This window comes from Euleptes europaea, chromosome 1, assembly GCF_029931775.1.
Source record: "Euleptes europaea isolate rEulEur1 chromosome 1, rEulEur1.hap1, whole genome shotgun sequence".
NCBI classification, from domain to species: domain Eukaryota; kingdom Metazoa; phylum Chordata; class Lepidosauria; order Squamata; family Sphaerodactylidae; genus Euleptes; species Euleptes europaea.
Genome location: NC_079312.1, coordinates 82,553,078 through 82,575,287, shown reverse-complemented (window position 1 = coordinate 82,575,287; position 22,210 = coordinate 82,553,078). Strand labels below are relative to the sequence as shown.

Below are 22,210 nucleotides of genomic sequence, written 5' to 3'. Positions count from 1 at the left end.
GGTATTTATTTGGTAACAGAAAAACTAAAAAAAAATCAAAGCAATATGGTAAAGTAGTAATGAAAGAAAAATACAGAAATGTAATATTGTGAAACAGCAATAAAAACTTTTCCCTAAAATGGCTCCTACCTAAGGGGGAATAAACCTGTAAGAGGAAATAAAACATACAAACCTGTCCAAGAAGAGAGAGAAAGGTGGGTTATCCATGGCAGTTAAGAGGCAGCATTAGGAGCTGAAACTGACCAGGAGAAGGGGGAAGGTTCAGTGCCTGGTTAGTGGAGCAGAGGTTCAGGATCCAGAAGAGAAGAGGGCCAACCGTGAGGCTGGTATAACAGGGTGTTTCCAAACTGGCTACAAAAATTGGGACTGAGCGGCAACTTTTTATATACTTTTGCCTGGGATGTAGATGTAAAGTGGTGTCTTGGAATTGGAATATAAGAATAATAAAAATGTAATCTTGGGGGGGGGGGGTGAGTATGTGAAACATTTGTCTCTTTGTCTTTTGCATTTAGGGTGTCAAAAAAGTTCCTGTGGGGAGATCCATATATGTTTGCATCTATGGGCCAGGTATTTGCCATTAATGGGACCAGAGCTGGAATCTTCCTGTTCAGTCATTTAGATAGGAAAGAAATTTCTGGGTTTGGTCCATTGCTTATTGTTTTGGAAATCTAAGTCATTGGTTATGATCAGATTAGCTGGGAGGAAGCCCCAGTGTCCTTGGGGAAATGTCCCTTGATTGAATGCCTCTTAAAGTGGGCTTACACATATGACCAATAAAGGAGTGGCCCTGCATTCCTTTTCTCCTTGACATGACAATGCTTTTTGATATCAATTTAATTCAGGCTTCTTCTGTCTCTTCTGGTCCCACACTCAGGTGTACACATGTACAAAAGGGGATCAAACAGCACAAAAAAAGGGGATTCCCTTGGGTGAGGGCCTTGTGGGCATCACTGGTGTCTCCAGTTAAAAAGATTCCAGGTAGCTGCCATAAAGAATACCTCTTCCTAAGACCTTGGTGAGTCAGTGAAAGCAGAGTGATAGTACTGAGCTGGATAGGCCAATGGTATAGGTCCGAATAAGGCAAGTCATGTGTTCATTGGAACATATACAAGAGAAGTGGTTACCTATTTGGTTTTTGAATGGTGTAGAAGCACAAAATACTCTTTGCATCCATAGGTCTCATCCTGATGGGTGATTTATATGTTGGATCAGGCCACTTGCCTGATCAGGTCACTGTGCCATGCCATAAATCCACAATTTAGAATAGATTACAATGCAATGCAGTATATACTTCCCAATATCTTATGAGGGGAAACTTGAAAATTCGGCCTAAGCATTGAAAAAACAAACTAGGGTGAGTAATATTGGTTTAACTTGTACATTTTTGTTGGTTTGTATGTCAGTTTGTGATACAAGAGCAGCCCATTCCTGAAGGGGGGGTAGATAGATGACAGACAGGGACAGCGCAGCCACGCCACCTCCTGAGAGGCTTCACAGATGGGGGGGGGGAGTTAAAAATGCATTTTAAAACCCCTGTGAAACTCCCCCATAGAGTTTCATGGGGCTACGCCAGCTATTTTGCAGGCCTGCACAAGCACTCGCGTCATAAAAACACTGCCAGGGAGGTAGCGCCAGCACCCTGCAAGTGGCATGGATGTCGGCACTGAGGTCATGCTGGCTCCTAAGCAGCTCCACACACCCCTTCAGGATTGCACAGTAAGTCTTGGGTATAGTATAATATCAGGATGAAATTTGGTACGCATGTTCAGGCTCCAGCCCTGCATTTCAAGTTCTGACTTCCACTCCAGCCCTACTTCTATTTCTGAGTGGGAAGGAACATGGTTGTAAAACACAACACTGTATAATATATATTATATAATATATATATGCCCAAATAACACAACACAGTGTAAGTGGGGACATGGAGACAGGGCAATCAGAGTGCAAATTGTTGTGCACATTCTGGATTAAGTTATGATTTCATATTTCAAGCTCAACTTTGGCATCTGTGTTCTAGAAAGCCAGAAGTCAGAGAGAGTGTTCTATACATTTTACTAAGTTTGTTTTCTTTGGTGAAGCCTATTTTAAAAGTTCCACAAAGCTTTAAACATAGATTAGACATTGTGGTGTTAGTTAGACATTGTGTGTTTGGTTTTGGTCCTTAAAAATGCAACAAAAGTACAACGCCTCCAAGGTTATCCTGAGAGTTGTCCATTCTGACTTAGCAATGCACATGGTGATCAGCCAGGTCATCTATGAAAAAATGTCCAAGAAAGCATATGACGATATCAAACAAAAGTAAAATATTCATCAATACTGATGGTAACATTTAAGTATTCTTCAACACAACCTGATAATCTATTTGCAGCAGCATACATTGCCTAAACTGGGCTACAGGCAACTGATACTTTCCCATAAATGTTTTGCATGCACATTTTTTGACCAGTTCATCCCTGTGTGATCAGTTAACTATTTAATACATTCTGGGCCAGCACTAAGTCTCAGATTGCAATTTAGTACTCACTGGATCAGGTCAGACCTTCAGAAATAAAATTTTAATCACATGTTTGCAAATCCATTTCACCACGTTAAATTCACATGGCCTTGTTCATATCAAAATACAAGGTTCACCAGCTCAGGCAGATTGGTAACATTGCAAGCAAAGAGATACAATTGCCCAGATAGACACATGGAAGTGCACACACATGTCCTACAAGTTTGTGTGAGAGCACAGCACATTTTTTAGCAGGAAGCAATTATGCCCATCTCATTCATTTTCTCTTGTGCTCTTATTGTAGGGCAACCCTTTGTACTTCCAATCTGCACGGAATGTTACAGTGAACATTCTCAATGAGAAGAGTAAAGTTCTTACACGCCTTGTAACAGGTAAGGTGAAGGAAGTGCTCGAGGAAGGGATAAAGACAAAAAAGGGCACTGCGGTGGGGTATTCAGCAATCATTAGCCCATCGGAGAAGAATCACTACTTACCTAGCACAATATAAGTCATGACCCACCTTGGCACTGTAGGAATAAAAATATTAGAGCTGAAGGAACAAGAGGATGGCTGTGTATTTCTAATAAGGAAGCAGGAAATTGTTTTCCTTTGAAAGAAGAGCCCGGGACAAAAGGTCACTTGTACAAGTACAAGGTCAGGAAAAGAATATCACTTTGAGGTTTCCCCTGTAACAAAACAAGCCTGTCTCTGGACACTTTAAACTTGTCTATGACAACTACTATTCTACAGATTAATATTCACAGCAAAGAAACACTGTGCCTTTCAAAAATTTCCAAAAAATCCTAGAAAAGAAAAATCCCTTGTGCTGATAAGTACCGTTTATGTTCTCAAAATGCTACGCTTCATGTTTGACAGGGAAATGGATGCTTCTGTAAATCCCAGCAGACATGTTGCCTTTGAGCACATGCCTTCTTTTGCAGCAGAAGGAGCTGCACAAAAGAATGCATTCCAACAAGGGAGAGAAGCGGTGCCCAGGTGACAGCGTCGGCAATCCGTAAACACGACGTTCTATGTGAAATTGGATTGCCTGGCTTTCTTATGTAACACCTGGCTTCCAGTTAGAGCTAAATAATTAAGTAAACTGCTTCAGTAAACAATTATTTTTACTTGCATGTGTAAAGGTTGCCATAAGGAAGGAAATAAGTTCAACCCAAAGTCCCATGTTCTAATACTGGAAGAAGAAAAAACCACTTGATGATCTGGTTGATCATTTGCCATTTATTGGCAAAAACCCCTCATTCATTCAAAGGCATCTATTACACAATAAAATTTAGCAACCACAGCTGTACAGACACAAAGACAGTGAGAGTATGTATGTGGGAAGTTGTGCACTTGCCAGACTTGAAATGAATGCTGCAGGATGCTCTCAAGAGATACAGCTCTTGCCTTTTATAATTACTATAAAGCATTGACATGGTGATGCTAGAACTGTAAGTTTTCCACAGTTTATAAGGAAGATGCAAAGTAGATCAAGCCATTTTTAGGAACAGCAACCTTGGTGATAAGTTATTAAATGATGAGCTACTTACTTGCTGAACTTGCTTTCCTTTGCCACACTCACATGATTGCAAAACCATCTACAAAAAAGATTCTGTGCAAGCTGCTACATATTAGATGCAGTTGTCATGTCAGAAATATTATCTGTTTATACTGACTATTAAAGATGTCTCAAGTTGCTCTCATTTTCCTAAAGTAGCAATAGTGGAGTATGGGTGTGTGTATGGATTTAGCAGTGTACATTACAAACTCAAACTAATGCTCTTTAATGATGCTGAATCATGGATACAGTATTTCTCAATCTGCATGCCATAAAATATATAAAATTATTTCTACTAACTATAATACAGTCATAGACATCACCTTAGTGGTGGTCCATGCTCAATCCATCTTACAACCAATTCTGTAAAAACACAATAAACATCTTACATTAGAACCAAAATATGCATTACAAAAGTATCATGGGTGTTGGTCTAGTAATTAGGTATGTGTTCCATCTTGATTTCTACAGCTGCATGAGCTATATTTTTAATTTCCACTGTACTGGTATCACTACATATGATAAAAGTGGTATTAGTGATTTTAACAGCACTAACTTTCTCGGTAGGGAGCCCCATTGCACAGAGTGGTGAGCTGCAGCACTGCAGGCAATGTTCTGCTCATGACCTGAGTTCAATCCCGACAGAAGTTGGTTTCAGATAGCCGGCTCAAGGTTGACTCAGCCTTCCATCCTTCCGAGGTCGGTAAAATGAGTATCCAGCTTGCTGGGGGTGAAGTATAGACAACTAGGAAAGACAAAGGCAAACCAGCTCATAAACATAGTCTGCCTAGTAAACATTGTGATGTGACATCACCCCATGGGTCAGTAATAACCCAGTGCTTGCACAGGGGAGTACCTTTATCTTTTATTTTCTCGGTAGAATGGGGCATAGTAACAAATGGAGTTTGTGCAAAATATGATGAACTTAACCTAGTTCTCCCACTTCTCTGTGTTATGTAAATATGAAGGTATGAATCACCACTCTTATTGAGGGAAGAGGACACATCATGCCATGGCTTGGATCCCACAAACCATTTCCACTGCTGGAAGAATTTCCATCAGTGTAGAACATCTCCCTTGCCTCCCCTTTCCTGCTGCAGCCCAAAATGTCTCCTGAAAAATGCTATTCTTGGGGAACAGGGGACCTCCATGAACAGCATGAATGAAGGCGTTTGGGGCTGCAGTGGGGGAGGGAGGAAGTTGTGCTCTGCTGACAAATCCTTTGGCCAGCAGGTATGCTCCATGGGCTCCAACAACATAACCGCACGTTTGGGGGAGAGAAGGAAATTTAGACATGGAGTTTCCATTTTTGGCAGCAAAACTCAGTTGGCTAAACATCTAATTTCAACTGAGGGAAAACAGGTGTAATATGCTCTGAAGATGAGAGCTGAACTTGAGAAAGGGAGAACCAAATATTGATTGGGGAGAAGCCAAATCTATAAACTTTTTAAACCCAGAAAGCTCCTGTTGTTTGTGGTACATTAGAGAACAAAATACTGCCATCAACCCTTTTAGCTTTATAGATAGCTTGTTTTTGTTTGTTTGTTTGTTTTTTAATGTAGGCTGAAGCAAACCATGTTTGTGTTTTTCTGAATGGAAACACAGGATCATCCTCTAATGCATACCTGCAACAATGAATGACAGCTGAAGTAAAGCTAACCCAGACTGAAAACAAATAGAGTAAGCACTGTGAGGAGGAAGGAAAGTTCATATTACTTATCTATGCAATCCGCTGTAACATCTTCTATAGTTTACATCTGGCTCAACAGTGATATATATATTAGCTAACACTTAAGCTCAGATAAGCTACCTCGGCCCCAAAAGTCACAAGAGATTATAGAATCTTCCATAGGTGTCATTCTACAGCAATAGGTCTCCCAGAGATGCATGTATTGAGCCAGCCACATCTAACTCAGGGGAAACTGCTGCACGTTTGATTGTTTTGTGCATCAGTACCCTTAAATCACAATATGAAGAGATCATTTCATAGTCTTTGAGGTATCAGTATCTCAAGACTGCCAATATCATCCACAGCTTACACAGCACGGAGAGAAACACTAAGGATCAGATCAGAGAAACACCACTAAAGTCCTCTTATCCACCATCATTGTACTCAGAGAGCTCATTCAGAAAACTGGGGAAAGGAAAGCTGTCTGGTCACAGGCAGGTTCAGCTCACACTGATATCTAACCACTGGGATCAATCACAAAGGGAGTTGTTTTCTAGTTGGCAACATACATACAAGTGTGCATGCACTGTGTTGTCATGACAGTGGAAGAACTCAGAAAAGCTCACTCATAGAAGTCAGCGAGTGAGAACCCACAAGGATTTGTGGGAGGCATCTCATTCCCCCACACTATTTCACATTTTTCTTCCCTGAAAGCCCCATAGCCTCTCCCCTTCTCATGCTTCCTTCCTTGCTTCCCACCAAACAGCAAATCTACATAATAACAATGATAATAATCTGCCCCTCAATCTTCAACTTTCCCTCTCCCTTCCCTCAGCAGCCTCTGCCTAGTAAAACTATGGTCCAGGTGTATGATGCTGGCCATAGGTACTTGTGGGGGGCACCTCATGTTCCCCTGTTTCCCCCCTCCCTACACTATTTTCTCTTTCTTTTCTCCTGGCAACCCCCATATCCTCTTCCCTTTCTCTGCTGCATTCTCTTCTACTCAGCCATTCACTAACCTACATTTTATCAGCCTTCCATCTTGAGCTTCATTTATTTACTTAATATATAATGCACCCTTCTCCACAGTGGGGATCAAAGCAAATAATGATAATGATAATATTTACACCCTGCTCTCCCTCGGTAAAACTGGTCTCGGCAGCTAACATCATGTATATATACATGTAGTACAAAATATAAAATACAGTTTAAAATCAGAACTAAATTCAATACAATACAGTTTACATACAGATGACACCATAAATAACCATTTTACTAAGGGGGGGATGTTTCTACACGGTAGCCAAAATCCAAATGACAACAGAAGGGCCAAAAATCCAGAGATGTCATCCTTCAAGGGGGGTGGAGTCAGAGAACAACCAGAAAAAGAAATATAAGGGGGAAAGGGAAGGGAGGGAAAGGGGAGGGAGAAGAAGGAAAAAAGAGAGGAAAAAGGAAGGGGGGAGGGAGAGGAAGGGAGGCCAGCTTAGATGTATTTTTGTTGCTGACCTCAACCCTAAGCCTGGCGGAACATCTCTGTCTTGTATGTCCGGCAGAACTGGGCCAAGTCCCACAGGGTATGGGTCTCACTTGACAGAGAGTTCCACTAGGGTGGGACCAGGGCCAAAAAGACTCTGGCTCTGATTGAGGACAGCCAGATAGTCTTAGGGCCAGGGATCACTAAAGGGTTGTCTCCACCAGAACATAAAGCTCTATGAGGGGTATATAGGGAGAGGTGGTTCCAAAGATACAGTGGGCCCAGACCGTTTAGGGCTTTAAAGGTTAATACCAAGACCATGAACCTGATCCAGAATTCAACCTGGAGCCAGTGCAGCTGGCGGGGCACTGGTCGCATATGGGCTCTCCATGGGGTCCCTGTCAGGACCCACACTGCTGCATTCTGGATCAGTTGCAGTTTCCAGAGTAGTCTCAAGGGTAGCCCTGCATAGAGCAAGTTACAGTAGTCCAATCTAGAAGTGGCCGTTGCATGGATCACTGTGGCCTGATCGGCATGAGACAAATAAGGGGTTAGCTGCTGGACCTGGTGGAGATGAAAGAATGCCAGCCTGGCAGTGTTCATGACCTGTAGTCACTCCCAAGCTCTTGATGGAGGTGGCTGGCTCCAGCTGAACCTGTCAAGAGTGGGAAGGTGAACTCCCCAACCTGGGTTCCCCAGTCCAGCCACAGGACCTCTGTCTTTGATGGGTTCAATTTCAGGCGGCGCTACTTTAGCCACTTCAACAAAAGCCTGATCAGATTTTCAAGAACAGTGTCCAGCCAGCCGTCCATCAATAGAAACAGCTGGATGACATCCCAGCCTGAAATTCCTGACTAGCTGGGTGAGGAGGCACATATAGATATTAAAGAGCATTGGTGAGAGAATCACTCCTTGTGGGACTCCACATACCAAATGCCACCCTCTGTCCCTGGACTTGGAGAAATGAGGTCAGCCACTGAAGGGCTGTCCCATGTACCTCAATGCTGGTGAGGTGATGGGTCAACAACTCATGGCTGACCATGTCTAACACTGCTTAGAGATAGAGCAACAACATCATTGCAGACCCACCCTGATTCAGCTGTCTTTGGATATTGTCTGTGACCAGCACAGTTTCTGTCCCATGGCCAGGTCGGAAGTCGGATTAAAATGGATCCAGAACCGATGTGTCCTCCAGGAAAGCCTGTGACTGCTCCGCCACCATTCTTTCAGCTACCTTACCCAGGGATGACAAATTCAATAATGAGCAGTAGTTGGCTGGATCAAGAGGATCACATGATGGTTTCTTCAAGGATTGAAGGGAGACTTGGATTTTTCAGGGAAATTAGGTCTGTCAGAAATTTAATGGCACACAGAGGCTTGTGGTAAAAGTTCAAAACAACAGGAATTAATTTATAACAGAAAGGCAGGATGAGGATTTAGGCAGGCAAACCTGGATTTCAGAAAGGTTTTAGGATATTCCAAAAACAAACAGAGAATAGTCACTTCACAATAATATATATTTACACAAGAGAAGTTTGGTTCTTTTAGATGGTATGGCTAAATTAACGTCCTTATGACCCAGTTGCTGATTCTGTATTAATCAAACAACTTAAAATCTTGTTCGTTTTATGGTTCACTCCTGAGGACTAATCCTCACACCACACACAGCTGCTCCTAGCTTCTCAGAGTTCTATAGTATTATATCTAGTTGAGGCCCTTCCCCTTCCCCAACCCCACCATCCCTAGACTCTACCCAAAAATCTCCAAGAATTTTCAAACCTGGAGGTGGCAACCCTACCCCTGGTTCTGGCCCTGATGACTCCTCCCTCAAAGGCTAAAGCATCCCTGGAAAGCACCCTACCTCCTCCCCATGCCTTTTACTTACAGAAACTCCATGCCTGGAATGCTGTGGTTGCCTGTCAACAGCCACTGAGGGAATCCATCTGTTAAAGCTACAGGAATTCCTTTTATCATTTGGGCTTAAACAAAAAACACCCCAGTGTATTTTTTTAGATTTCACATGTTTCCACAAACCTGGGGTGTTTTTGGGTTTGTAGAAACATCTGTCTTGCCTGTTGACCTCTCCAGTCACCAGATTTTCATATCCTCAGATTTGGCCAACTTCACTATTAGTGTATACATGTGGAATTCTATATGAATCATTGGCTTGCATATGGCCACCTCACTAATATCTAGAAGTCAGTGAACTAGCAGCTGCAGGGCCGCAGAGATTCTTAGAACATTTTCTGGGTCCTGAGGATGGTCGGTTAATCATCTGTACAAATCTACAGCAAACAGCGCAGCATTGGAAAACCCTTTGTGTATGCAAACTAAAATGACTCTTTAGTTATAATTTCTTGTTGCCTTTGAAAAATGATAGGGTCAGAAATAGGGTCAAACCGGTGATATCTTTTACGTGAAATAAATACCACTAATCATAGCACAGTAAGGATTTGCATGCACATTATTTAATTGTTCCCTTTATCTAACCTTTGACTTGGATTGTGATAACCCTACATTCAAATAATGCTCTTTGCAAATAACCCAGCACATACTCTCTATCGCAGATAATTATAATAGTGGCTCATCACAATGAGATGTAAATCTTTGTGACTGTTTGAAAGTGGTTATTTTCAAATATGCTTCTGCAGGCCAAGCAGAAGATAGAACATCTGTTTGTGTTGCAGAGATACAGCATTGTAATGAGGATTGGTAATATTTTAAAACTTTGATGTTAGCAGGAAAACTGGGAGATTGATTTAAAAAAAAAAGAGTGACACTTATAAAACTTTTGGGATCATATTCCCTCCATTCACAGCCTAAGGTCATTCACCCAGGGCCATTTCAAGCACTATGGCTGTCACACAGAAGCTGCTGAAACTGTTTTTGTGTCACAGTGGCTCCACATGGGGATAGGAAGGAGCAGATATCTGAAAAATGGTCAGTATTCAGATCCATGGCCTGGCAGCCACTAAGACAGAAAATCTTCATGTGACTAGGGCAACTGACAGATTTCAAATGTTACAGATTCTGCAAAGCTGCCACCATATGGAAATGTTTCCAGTGCCAGCCATAACATTTGAAATCCTTTAAACCTGGTGCAGAATTTTGTTTCCTCTAAATGGGGAAGGAAATGACATATGCTGATAATTCATCTAGGGAATGTTCTGGGCCAACAGGCACCCTGAAGTGGATCCAAAGAGCTGATTTGCATTTAGAGTTCCAATACCCAGTTTTACTTATGCAAATTTTCAGTATGTGGATGTACTGTGTGAATAGAACATGCTTGCTCCTTTTGTATGACAAAATAGGAATTTGGCAAGTTGCATGTAAATAATTTATTTTATTTTATTATTTAAAATATATACACATTTTTCTGCCAGGCATACTAGAACCCAAGTCAGGAAACAACAATGTAAAAAGCAATACAGAACAGTTTAATAAAACAAACATTAAAACAAGGCTAAAAACAACGGATGCTCCAACCAGCAGAGGATTTCCTCTTTGCCCATATTGCTCCCAGAGCCCTCCAGAACAGCTCTATTTTGCATCACCATGAAAGCAAGGAGGGTAGGAACCCCCCACGAACACTTTCAGGAAGCTGTTCCAGAGGCATGGACAGCCACTGAAAAGCCTGAGTCCTGACCTTGGCATAAGGCGCCCTAGACACTGGAGAAATTTATAGTAGACATTGGTGAGAAGAGCAGAGCTGTCACTCAGGACCATGAAGAAAGATGTGGTCTTTCAATGTGAGCACCAGGTTATTAGGGGCTTCAAAAATGAGCAGCAACACCTCGAATTGGACCCAGAAACTAATTAGCAGCCAGTGAAGGGACCTCAGAATAAGTGTGACATGGTCTCATCAGCTGGTCCCAGGTAACAAACAGACTGCTGTATTTTGCACCAGCTGCAGCTTCCAGATCATCCTCACGGGCAGCCCCATGTACTTCATATTCCAATAATGTAGCTACAAGAGTATTGAAAGATTTTATTTATTTTATTATATGGATCAGCGTGGCCAGACCAGAGGCCTGCAGATAGGGGCCAACTTCCTAACTAGATGTAGCTGGGGAAAGCATTTGTTTGCTGTCATGGACACATATGTCTCCATGAAGAAACCAGGATCTAGGAAGACTTTTGGCTGGGGAGGAGGGGAGGGAGAGGGAGAAGGGGGCTGGAGGACGACAGCCGCCTCGTGCGCCCTGCAAAGGGTTATTTGGCCGGGGAGGAGGGGAGGGGGAGGGAGAGGGAGAAGGTGGCTGGAGGGCGGCAGCCGCCTCGTGCGCCCTGCAAAGGGGTTTTTGGCCAGGGAGGGGGGGAGGGAGAGAAGGGGGCTGGAAGACAGCCGCCGCCTCGTGTTCCCTGCAAAAGGGTTTTTGGCTGGGGGAGGGAGAGGGAGGCTGGAAGACGGCAGCCACCTCGTGTGCCCTGCAAAGGGGTTTTTGGCCAGGGAGGGGGAGAGGGAGAAGGGGGCTGGAGGGCGGCAGCTGCCTCTGCGCTCTGCAAAGCGGTTTTTGGCTGGGGAGGAGGGGAGGGAAAGGGAGAAGGGGGCTGGAGGGGGACAGCTGCCTCGTGCGCCCGCAAACGGTTTTTTGGCCGGGGGAGGGAGAGGGAGAAGGGGGCTGGAGGGCGGCAGCCGCCTCTGCGCTCTGCAAAGGGGTTTTCGGCCAGGGAGGGGGGGAGAGGGGAAAGGCTGGGCGGCGGAGAGTCCAGGGAAGGGGTCGGGGCCTTTGAACTGCTCCACGCTGCCTGCAGGCAGCGCAGAGCAGTTCAAAGCTGGCGGCTGGGAGGGCAGGGGCCCCGCCGCCCAGCTGAGCCGTGCGTGCCAGCAGAGAGGGCGACGTGTGCCGGAAATGGCACGCGTGCCATAGGTTCGCCAACACAGCAGTAGGGCAACAACAGAAAAGGGCCAGTCTAAGCCCCAGCAGACTGTATTCTCGAGCATGATTGAACTAAAAGGATACCCTGCTGTAAGGAGCACAATTTGATAAATGCAGCCTTGTATAGTTGAGCAAGTTACATATGAAAAAATAAACTTTGCACTTATGATGTAGGCTGGTGATACTGTATATTATGGGCAGATGTTATATAAATCTGACCAAAATTGTTATATAGAATGCCAAATTGTGCATTTACTATGCAAAATGTAGCTGAGAAACAACCAAAATGGCCCATGTCTCATAACATTCTTCTACAAATGATAATGTGTGAGCAATTTTTCTGTATAAAGTTAGGGTGTGTAGTTAACCAAAACACACAGATTCAGGACATTATTCTCTCTTCTGCACATTGGCCACTTGTAGAATTTGCCTGGTGATCCCATGTACTTCCTTAACCACATACTCCATAACTATATTATAATTTTCTCTCTCTTTTTGGGGGGGGGGCAATGTTATAGAAGGGACATAATATCTCACAGCAAATTATAGATGTACAACTAGTCCTTAATCTCTTCAGTGATAACTGTATTAACCTTAAGCCTTAGAAACCAGATATTCTAAATGGGAATTGTGATTAGCAGTATACTTGCCAGAGCGTTACTATCTCCAGATGTTTTTGGACAGCCAATCCTTGTGGATATATCTTTAGGGTTGCCAACTCTGGGTTGGGAAATACCTGGAGATTTTGGGGGTGGAGTTTAGGGAGGGCAGGTTTTCGGAAGGGGAGGGACTTCAGCAGCACACATTTCTATAGAGTCCACTCTCCAAAGCAGCCATTTTCTCCAGAGAAACTGATCTCTGTAGTCTGGAGATCAATTGTAATACCAGGAGATCTCCAGGCCCCATCTGGAAGATGGCAACCCTATCTCCCTTCTCATTCCCCTTATCCATATGTAATACTTTTCCAACCCAAGTGAGCAACAAAATTTTAAATTCTATTACAAGGAGACATGCTGTGCTTCATTTACATACTGCAGTCCAACCATAGGAATTTATCACCATGGTTGAAATTTGGAGAGTGTGGTCCAGAATTTCATAGACCCTTGTTTATGTGCAAGCACTGTCAGTTTGTGCCACAGTTTGCATAAATAAAATCCATTATCCCAGAAAAAGCATGGACATTCTTCAAAAGAACAGTTTTGTTATTTGTTTAAATGTCTTTTTATAAGTACTAAAAAGGTGATGTCATAACTATGAGTGTCTCAAAGGTATATCATATGCACAGTCATTTGCATTGCTCCTTTCCTGCATGTCTGTTTATCTGATTTGTGTCATTCAAAAACACCACTAAACTTCCTCCGCCTCCCTCTCTTTAGGTCCCAAAGCAGTGGAAGCACACAGCCAAAAATTTGAAGTGCAAACCACCAAGGGGAAACTGTTGTTTTCTGCGGATGACAATGAAGTGGTGGTTGGAGCAGAGAGGCTAAGAGTTTTAGGTAAACAGTGTTTGACAATATTTGCTTCTCTCGATATATACATATTTATTCCTTTGCAAGTGTTCGGGGTGTTTGATCTTCTTTATGGTACTTGTGGAAAACGTCCCTGATGGTTTCAGGAACAGTTGGTCAGATGTTTTTGATTATGCATGGGTTTTGAAACTTCATTTGCTCATGACATTCAGAACTGGCTTGAATTCCTAGAGGAGAAGAGAGGCATGCCATAAATCAGCATCCTAATTCATTGCATTATTTGAAATATTGGCAGAAAAAATGTGAAAGATGCTGACCTAAAAAGAAAGAAAGGTCTTCTGCTCCTCCTTATCGGGGTAAGGAATGAACAGAAGCACAGTTTAAATCTACTTTTATGAGGACTGAAATGAGGTCACTACCATCCCAATTTGCAGCACTTTTCTACAAGGCCTGTTCTGAAACTGTCATAACTAGGTCACTCTCCAGGCACTGCTTTTAGCTGTGTGGGATCTGTTGCAGTGTGGCCGCACAACTGGCAAATCCAAGGTCACGTGAGAATGACTAATCTAATGGCTTCTTCCCACATTAGTGTTGTCTGAGGTCTCAGAAAGGGCAGTGCTGCCATCCCATGTGAACTCCAACTCAAGAGTTTACTGAGCAGCCATTCTGCAGTTCCCGTGTTTCTGTATGCACATTTTATTTCCTACTGGGTCGTTATCTGTGCCGAACCTCTTGAGACCTAAAGAAAGAGCCAAAGGACAAACTTTTTGGAGATGAAGAAAGGTGTTCTGTGTAATTCAAAGCTGCAGCTAGGGACAAAGCGTGAACTTGTCCAACCTCTCAAATATCAAAATCAGTTTACGGGATCTCGACATTAAGGATGTACACTAGCAGACATGAGATGAAACGAGATATCTCCTTGCTTTGTATAGGCTTCCACTCAAAAGCATTACCTTCATTCAAAAGTAAACTCAAAGATCTGTCGAAAAGCCACTGCTTTTAGACCAGTGCCATTTGGATTCTACGAGATATGCTGCCTTTATAGCTTAAAGATCTAAATGATGTTTCCTTCATCTTACAATGCAAACCAGGCTTCTGTGTATCAGCAGTTAACTTTCCTACACAGAGGCCGTTTGCCAAAGTTATTTGCTGGCATTTGTGTAATGAGTATCATTTAAACCTGTGTAAAAGACACAGCCAAGGTTATTTTCCCAATCACATATTTTACAGTACTTGGTATGCTTGAAGCTACAATCTGTCCCTTGCTTTTAAACTGAGGATATGTTAAATGTTAGAAGTTAAGTCTATGTTGAGTGTTTTTAGCATTTTTAAAAAAGAATACAAATGACTTTAAGAAAAGCAATCTATGTAAATTGCTAGTTCAAAAAGGCAACTGTCCAGTAACATAACTTGAGGAAAAAATAAGGCCAAGGGCAATGGTGCAAAATGGGTTAAAAATTTATTACTCTGAATAGAAATTCCCTACACATTTCGCCCAAGAGGCTTCTTCAGGGGAATCATATACATAACTGCCAGAGCTTATTCGTCCTTGAGATTGCACTGGCCTCGGCCTTATTTTCATCTCCTGTTACTGGTGCGGGCCTTTTATTTCTCTCAGTAACATAAACTGTCATAATCGGTGATTGGAATTGGTATGTTATTTGGCTGGGGGATCATGGTATGGATCAGGACCTCACCATGAGGAAAGAGGAAAGAGTCAAGCTTCCAGAGTCTCTACTGAGACAGTGAAGATCAATGATGTGCAGGTGCCATTTACCACTGTTAGATTCAACAACATTTCCTTCCGAGTTAGTTGGGTTTAGCAACAAGGCGCAAAATTAGTTGTAAAGGAAATGGATGGTTATTTATTACCACTCATTGCAGTTTAGTGAACAGTGCATGTTTTAAAGTTATTCTCTTGTGCCAGCAACATTACATTTTTGCTTTTTGAAAGGAACAATGGTCCAGTTGTTGCCGGTGTGTCACTTTCAGTGTATGTTGGTCACATATATTTGTCTGTTGCTTATTTAAATTGCTCTGTTGAGGACCACAGTGTTTTGAAGACATATCACTTTTATTTTATGTCTTCTTTTAGCTTCTGAAACGTAAAAAGAAAGGAATATTTCCACAGTTCCTGTTCCATATTTATTTATGTTTGGAGCAGACTGTGTCTCAAGGTTTTATCTATCTTAAGCAAGGGACATAAAAGGAGAACAGAGACAATGACATCAGAACTGATTGTATTTTATAGAGGGTTTTCAGTAGCCCTGAGAAGTCTTTTTCAAATTGTGTCGTCCCCCCCCCCCACACACACACACACCGGCACAATTCCTTTCTGCAGCCTTTCTGTCTCTTACCATATGGGAAGAAGCTGCTATGTCATATTTCTTTGCTGTTGTCTCAGTATGAGGACATAGTCAAACCAGTCCAGAAAGAAGTTTCAATTAATCATGGTGTTCAACGTTGGCAAAGTCCAGGTATTATTGGTGTGTCTTCTGACTGTTCTGTCTGCTACATAAACAATCTTGACTTGTTATTGCCTTGCATGTCCTTGTTACAACAGGCAAAGTAAAATACTGCACCCTGGCATGAAAAGTCCTCTTAGAGAGGTTAGAGCAGCAGTTATTGGGCATGTGGTCTGCTTTGAATCTTGTTAATGATATTTGCATTCTTTTGTTCTCTGTTCAAAGCTGGATGGGCTTTAAAGCTTGGAGGGCTTTAAGAGGGGAGTGGACATATTCATGGAGGAGAGGGGTATTCATGGCTATTAGTTAGAATGGATACTAGTGGTGCTGCATACCTATTCTCTCTAGTATCAGAGGAGCATGCCTATTATTTTGGGTGTGGTGGAACACAGGCAGGATGGTGCTGCTGCACTCATCTTGTTTGTGGCTTCCTAGAGGTACCTGGTTGGCCACTGTGTGAACAGACTGCTGGACTTGATGGGCCTTGGTCTGATCCAGCAGGGCCTTTCTTATGTTCTTATGTTCTGGATCAGAAAGTCTGTTCTCTGTTGCAGCTCTAGAGCCTTAAAGTAACAAAAGCTACTGAGCTGGCTGTTTTCTGACTTGAATTATTAAAGGCTTTTGCAGGACTAGCAGCAAGGGATGGAAAAGAGGAGAAAGGCCTAATTAAAAGATCCGAACCTTAGAAGTTTATAAAGTGGAGGCCATAGGACATGTTTTGCTTTTCAACCTACCATCTATGTTGAGCATAAAACAAATTACGTATGATATCAGAAAGAGGAGAGAAATTAAAATTTTTACTGAGGTCAAAGGGAAGATCCCTATTGGTGTTAATGCTGCTCTAAGTATTGTTGGTTTCAAAAAAGATTTGTGCATGTGTAAGATTGTAGCATTGGGAATCAGAAGATGTACAATCTTGTCATTTTTTTTCTAAGTAGCAAATGCTTCTTGAATTGGTTTGCTTATCTACATTTTTAAAAAGAAGTACATTAGAAGTACATTAACAGTTCTTTTTGGGTGGATCTAGGTTTGGTGAGAATATTAAAGGGTCAGAGCTCTGTGCCACATTCAGCTGTGCTCTGGTGCACTGTTACTTTCCTTGTCTCTAAGCAAGTATCTGCTAGCTGGAGTGTCAGAATTTGTATATTATTTGTTGAGTACCAAGCTCCACAAGCCAGAGAAGATGATGCACCTTTGTAAAGCTATCTCGTGTGTCTTTACATCTTGCAAAACCTCTAACATATTTGAAAACTATTGAAATTTGCTTGTATGTTGAATTTTTAAAACGTTTAAACCCACCAATCCCCCCTTTCCATAAACCTAGGCTTCCTGACAGCTGGAGGTGACCACGACTAAACCCTTAAAAATGGGAAATCACACTGGCACTGAATTTGCTTCTTTAAAATGAAACCTAAAGCTGAAGCTTTTAGGATTACAAGGATTAATTCAGCCAACACCTTTGAAGTCACCATCTGTTGAGCCCAATATAGCTAAAAGGCTGTACAGTTTCTAAGGATCTTTTCAGCGTGCAGGGTTTTGTAATATGTTGCTAATTATGTAGGGCTGCAATGCATCGTGCTTTTTATAAGACTGTGTTCCAGTTATATATTATTCTCTTCTAAACAGTGGCTTTTGAAACTATCAGCACATTTTGGATGAAACTTCATGTTATGTGTACATCCATCTTTTCCCCTCTTTGACCTGTGTCCCTTAAATTGCTGTTAAATTGCAAACTCTATAGTTTGTTCTGTGGGAAAGTTGCCATTTAACAAAACCAGTTTTGCATTTCTACCCTCTGATTGTTCAGACATGACACCATGCATATGGCACATTATGAACAAACAACATGAATGCTCACATGCTCCCCTTCCCTATCTGGTAACGTTTTATGCCTTCCTTCCTCAAGAAAGGTTCTCCCTACCACAAAACTGCCTTGGCTCTCAGTGTCCCTCAGCTGCCCCCACTCTTTCTATATCTGTGAGTCTATATATTTTGTGTGAGAGAAACAGAGATGTGTGAGCTTGTCCCCATCCCCTTTCTTCTCTTAATGTTTATGGGTGTTTCCCTTCACAATGCTGTCCTTTAGCACCAGCTCCTTCCAATTGGCCTGAGCAGCAGGAGGTGAAACTAAAGTACTGCATTGGAGAGCCCATTGACATAGTTCCAAACATATTTTGGTCCCTAAAGTGTGTTAGTGATTGGCTGCTACCATTGAAATGGAAAACTCATGTAACTGTGGGGTTCAGGGGTCTCCATGCCTTTTCTCAGCAGAAACCTTATCCATCACACCCTTTTCTGTCCTGCTTAGGCTTTCCGAGCCTCAGAATTGGAGTGGGGGCTTGCAGCACCTGGTTGTTCCTGTTACCCCTCCCCTCCCCTCCGTCTCTCATGCATAGCCAAGAGAGAACCTCTTATGAAACTATTGTAGAATGCTGCACATGCCTAGTCAATTCCCCTGAAGTCTCACAAAAAAACTAGCAGTCACATAAGACCTCAGGGGAATCTTGGGCTACACCTGCAGCCTCTTTCCCCCTCCCATTGCACTGTTGGCAGTGACTGGGTCCTTAAAGGATCCATACTTAGGCTTGCCAATTGCCCTCCTAACTGTCGCTGGTTGGCGGGCGGAAGAGGGCCAAAACTCTCCTCTCAAGAGCAGATTGCTAGAGCGTCCCCATCACTTCTATTCTAGCACAGCCCCCAACCATAGAGTTTTCAGAGGCAATTGCTAGAGCATCCACATCATTTCTGGGTCGCTTCTCCCCAGTCCCGGAAAGCTCCTGCCGGTTGCTGAGAGGAACCTGGCAACCCTATCCATTACTGCATTACTAGGGTTGCCAGGTCCCTCTTCACCACCGGTGGGAGGTTTTTGGGGTGGAGCCTGAGGAAGGCAGGGTTTAGGGAGGGGAGGGACTTCAATGTCATAGAGTCCAATTGCCAAAGCGGCCATTTTCTCCAGGTAAACTGAACTCTATCGGCTGGAGATCAGTTGTAATAGCCTTAAATGGCCCACACTGTGTTGCTGCTGTGGCAGCACTTTTCCTTATCACCACTGTTCTGGTAGGCTTCCCTGTTGTCAGCACTGTGCGTTCCCAAGTGGGCTTCCTGTGACTCCTGGATATGTCCAGGGGCAATTATGGCAAAAGGGGTGGGCCTGCTCCTGAACAGCAACCAAAGAACAGTTTTTTTCATCTTCAGACAAATAGCAGCTTGGTTCATTGTATCATCTGAACTTTTGGGGAGAAGAGGGGACTGGACATGAACACATAGGGTAAACCCACTGGTTGTTATTATGCCTTTTCTGGGTTTCATGTGTAGAAGATGTTACCATACATGTTATTGTTGTTTCTAAAGAATAGGACACACACTAGTGTCATGATAGGATTTGGGAAAGGGTTCCCTCTTTCTCCTCTGCCAACATCACATAATAACCCCAAGAAAGGCTTTTTGAGAGGTTTGCTCCCCTTCTGAGACCACCTTTGGAATTGGTTGATAAAAGGTGGAAATCTGACAAATAGATTTGAATTCCCTGTGTCCTTGTACTAAAGCTGCATTAAACAAATGATTAACAAAATTAATTGGTTAATCCATTAATTGGTTAATCCATTAATCATAAATTTTTAAAAGGGATATTTAATCAGATTTCCACTTTAATACGCAAAAGGTGTTAGTGCTAATGCTGTTATTGTAAATGATCTAGATACATCTCTTGTTCCAGATAATCGTTACTTTCTAGTGGTTAATTAAATGTGTTTTGGTTCGATTGATTTCTCTGGGACTCAGACGTGCCTAGATGTGCAGCTAGTGTGCTTAACATGAATTTCAGAACAATACATTACTTGTCTGAAGCCAAAGGTAACAAATATTACGATTTGATACGTAGCTTAAATGGTTGATAGTTTCATTAGTCAAAAAGGTTAAAGGTTAGAAAATCTTAACCGATTAGCTTGTTTTTCAAGATGCATATACCCTACTTAAGAGTTTAAAGATGCTTAGATACATGCATATATTAGTCCACATTTCATATGTTTGCTGAAGAAAACACTGGTTTAATTCTGGTATTTCCTGCAACAATCACAATAAGTAGTGGGAGGTGTACAGAAGCAAAGGTGTTAAGTTGGTGAAGGTTTCTTTCCATAAACAAGACAACAGTCTGGAATATCCAGCCATTACTGCTAAAATAACATCTGAATGAACACTGCAAAAGTAGATGCTGCTAGTAAAATTCCAGTACTGTTTTGTGGATGATCTGCTATTTATCTTTATTTCCTTGGCAATTAAACAAATCCAAATAATCTAAAAAAGGTTGTATCTAAGATATGCTTTAATAAAAGAACTTTGATAAATAGCTGTGAGATACATTAATTACCAATTTCATTTAATAACACAGTGAACATTATAGCACTTATAAACAATGGATAATCATAAAGCATTATTCTAGCTGCTAATTAGCTCTATTTATTCTCCAGATTAGTTTTTAAATATGCCCTCTAGATGCCACTTGATACTAATTACTAGAGTTACATTATTATTACGATTACACAAAAGTGTTTTAATTAAATGTAAAGCAATTTAAATTAGCATGAGTTTCTTTAGAAATTAAACGGTGGTAAAATGCTTAATATAGCCTTTTAAGACAATACAGCTGACATTCCAGTATCAATGCTCCCAAAGATCATCACATGTTTTGAGAAATTGTGGCCATGATCCAAAAAACATGGACGGATCTGCAGGGAAGATCAGAGCATAGCTGCCTTTCTTTTTGGTACAACAAATCCCAGTACTGAAGAGACAAGCTGCTTTTTAAATTGAACATAGTCCTGTCTCTTAAACTACACCAAAATAGTAAAAGGAGTGCACAGACTTTCCTATACCAATTGAAACTGTGAATGAACTTTGGACATTGATACCGTGTAACTACAGAACAAAGTACTGTTTTTCTTTAATGTTTTTGCAATTGTATATTTCAGTATTGTGGATATGTGACGCTAACATTCATAATTACCAGACTGTATGATTCAGTTATTGTATATTTTTTTAGTTTGAACCTTAATAGATATTCATGCACTAATTTTGGTTTCATAAAAAAAAAATTGATAATCTGAAGCAGGTGTGCTGTAATTTGTATAAGAATAACTATTCCAGCACCTATTGTGGGTAAATTGAAATATACTAATCTCCAGGTACTCACTGGAGATCTCTTGCTATTCATAGAATCAGAGAGTTGGAAGGGATCACCAGGGTCATCTAGTCCAACCCCCCGCACAATGCAGGAAATTCACAACTACCTCTCCAGCCAATAGAGATCAGCTCACCTGGAGAAATTGGCCGCTTTGGCAATTTGACTCTATGGCATTGAAGCCCCTCCCCTCCCCAAACCCCTGCACTCCTAAGGCTCCGCCCCAAAAACCTCCCACTGGTGGCGAAGAGGGACCTGGTAAACCTATCTTTATCCCTCCAAATCTCTGTTCCCGACTAGATATCACCTGAAGGGTGTGTGTGTCTGACTTGACCATTTCACTGTAGCTGACGGGCCCACAATTTGCATAATTAAAGGCTTGATGTGTGAAGCTGGTGAACCATTGACTTCCCTCCCCTTGTACTCTGCGAAGAGAGAACAACAACTTTTTAAAATTCAAGGTGAAGGCTTTGCTCAGTTCAAACCTCCAAAGGCATTTCTTCACAAGTGCAACAATCCAGCACCTCTTAGTTCTCTGTCTATAGTTTATAAGGAGATGATCTAGAAATTTGGTTGACAGCAACATTATTGGAATTGAGCCCAGTGGGATCAATACCTTAATACAGATTGAGTAAAATCCAGTGTATTTCTGGGTGTGATATGAAGCTCTATCTCTAAAACACTTGAACTGTGAATGGAAAAGGCAAATAAAAAGATGATTCTATAGTAATGGCTAGTTTTCAAGGATAGGTAATAAAAGTCATAATTGCAGGTAATCCCGGTTTTATCTTTAAAGGCAAAGCTTGATGAAGAGAGGCATCTTGGATGCCTGAAAAATGAGATTGAGTCCAAAAAGTGGCCACAGGAACAGCTTTTTATAACTTTTATAACTTTTTAATGTGTGTGAACATAATTAATCCCCTCTTTTAGATTTAAAAATTATCTTAAAATTATTTTTAGTATTTATTTAAAAATAACGACTAAATCACTTTTAATATAACTTGATGTGCCCCAGATAACAT

The 22,210-nt window shown here is 41.9% G+C and overlaps 1 protein-coding gene across 3 annotated transcripts in view; it reads left to right on the top strand.

Annotated features, from left to right (window-relative positions):
- SGCD (sarcoglycan delta) overlaps positions 1 to 22,210 on the top strand; it is a 433,509-nt gene that overhangs the window by 332,608 nt on the left and 78,691 nt on the right. For all 3 annotated transcript variants that reach the window (XM_056859944.1, XM_056859945.1, XM_056859939.1), the window contains 2 exons: positions 2,799 to 2,886; positions 13,455 to 13,574. In XM_056859944.1, the coding sequence (XP_056715922.1) occupies positions 2,799 to 2,886; positions 13,455 to 13,574 (208 nt within the window). The remainder of the gene's footprint in view (positions 1 to 2,798; positions 2,887 to 13,454; positions 13,575 to 22,210) is intronic.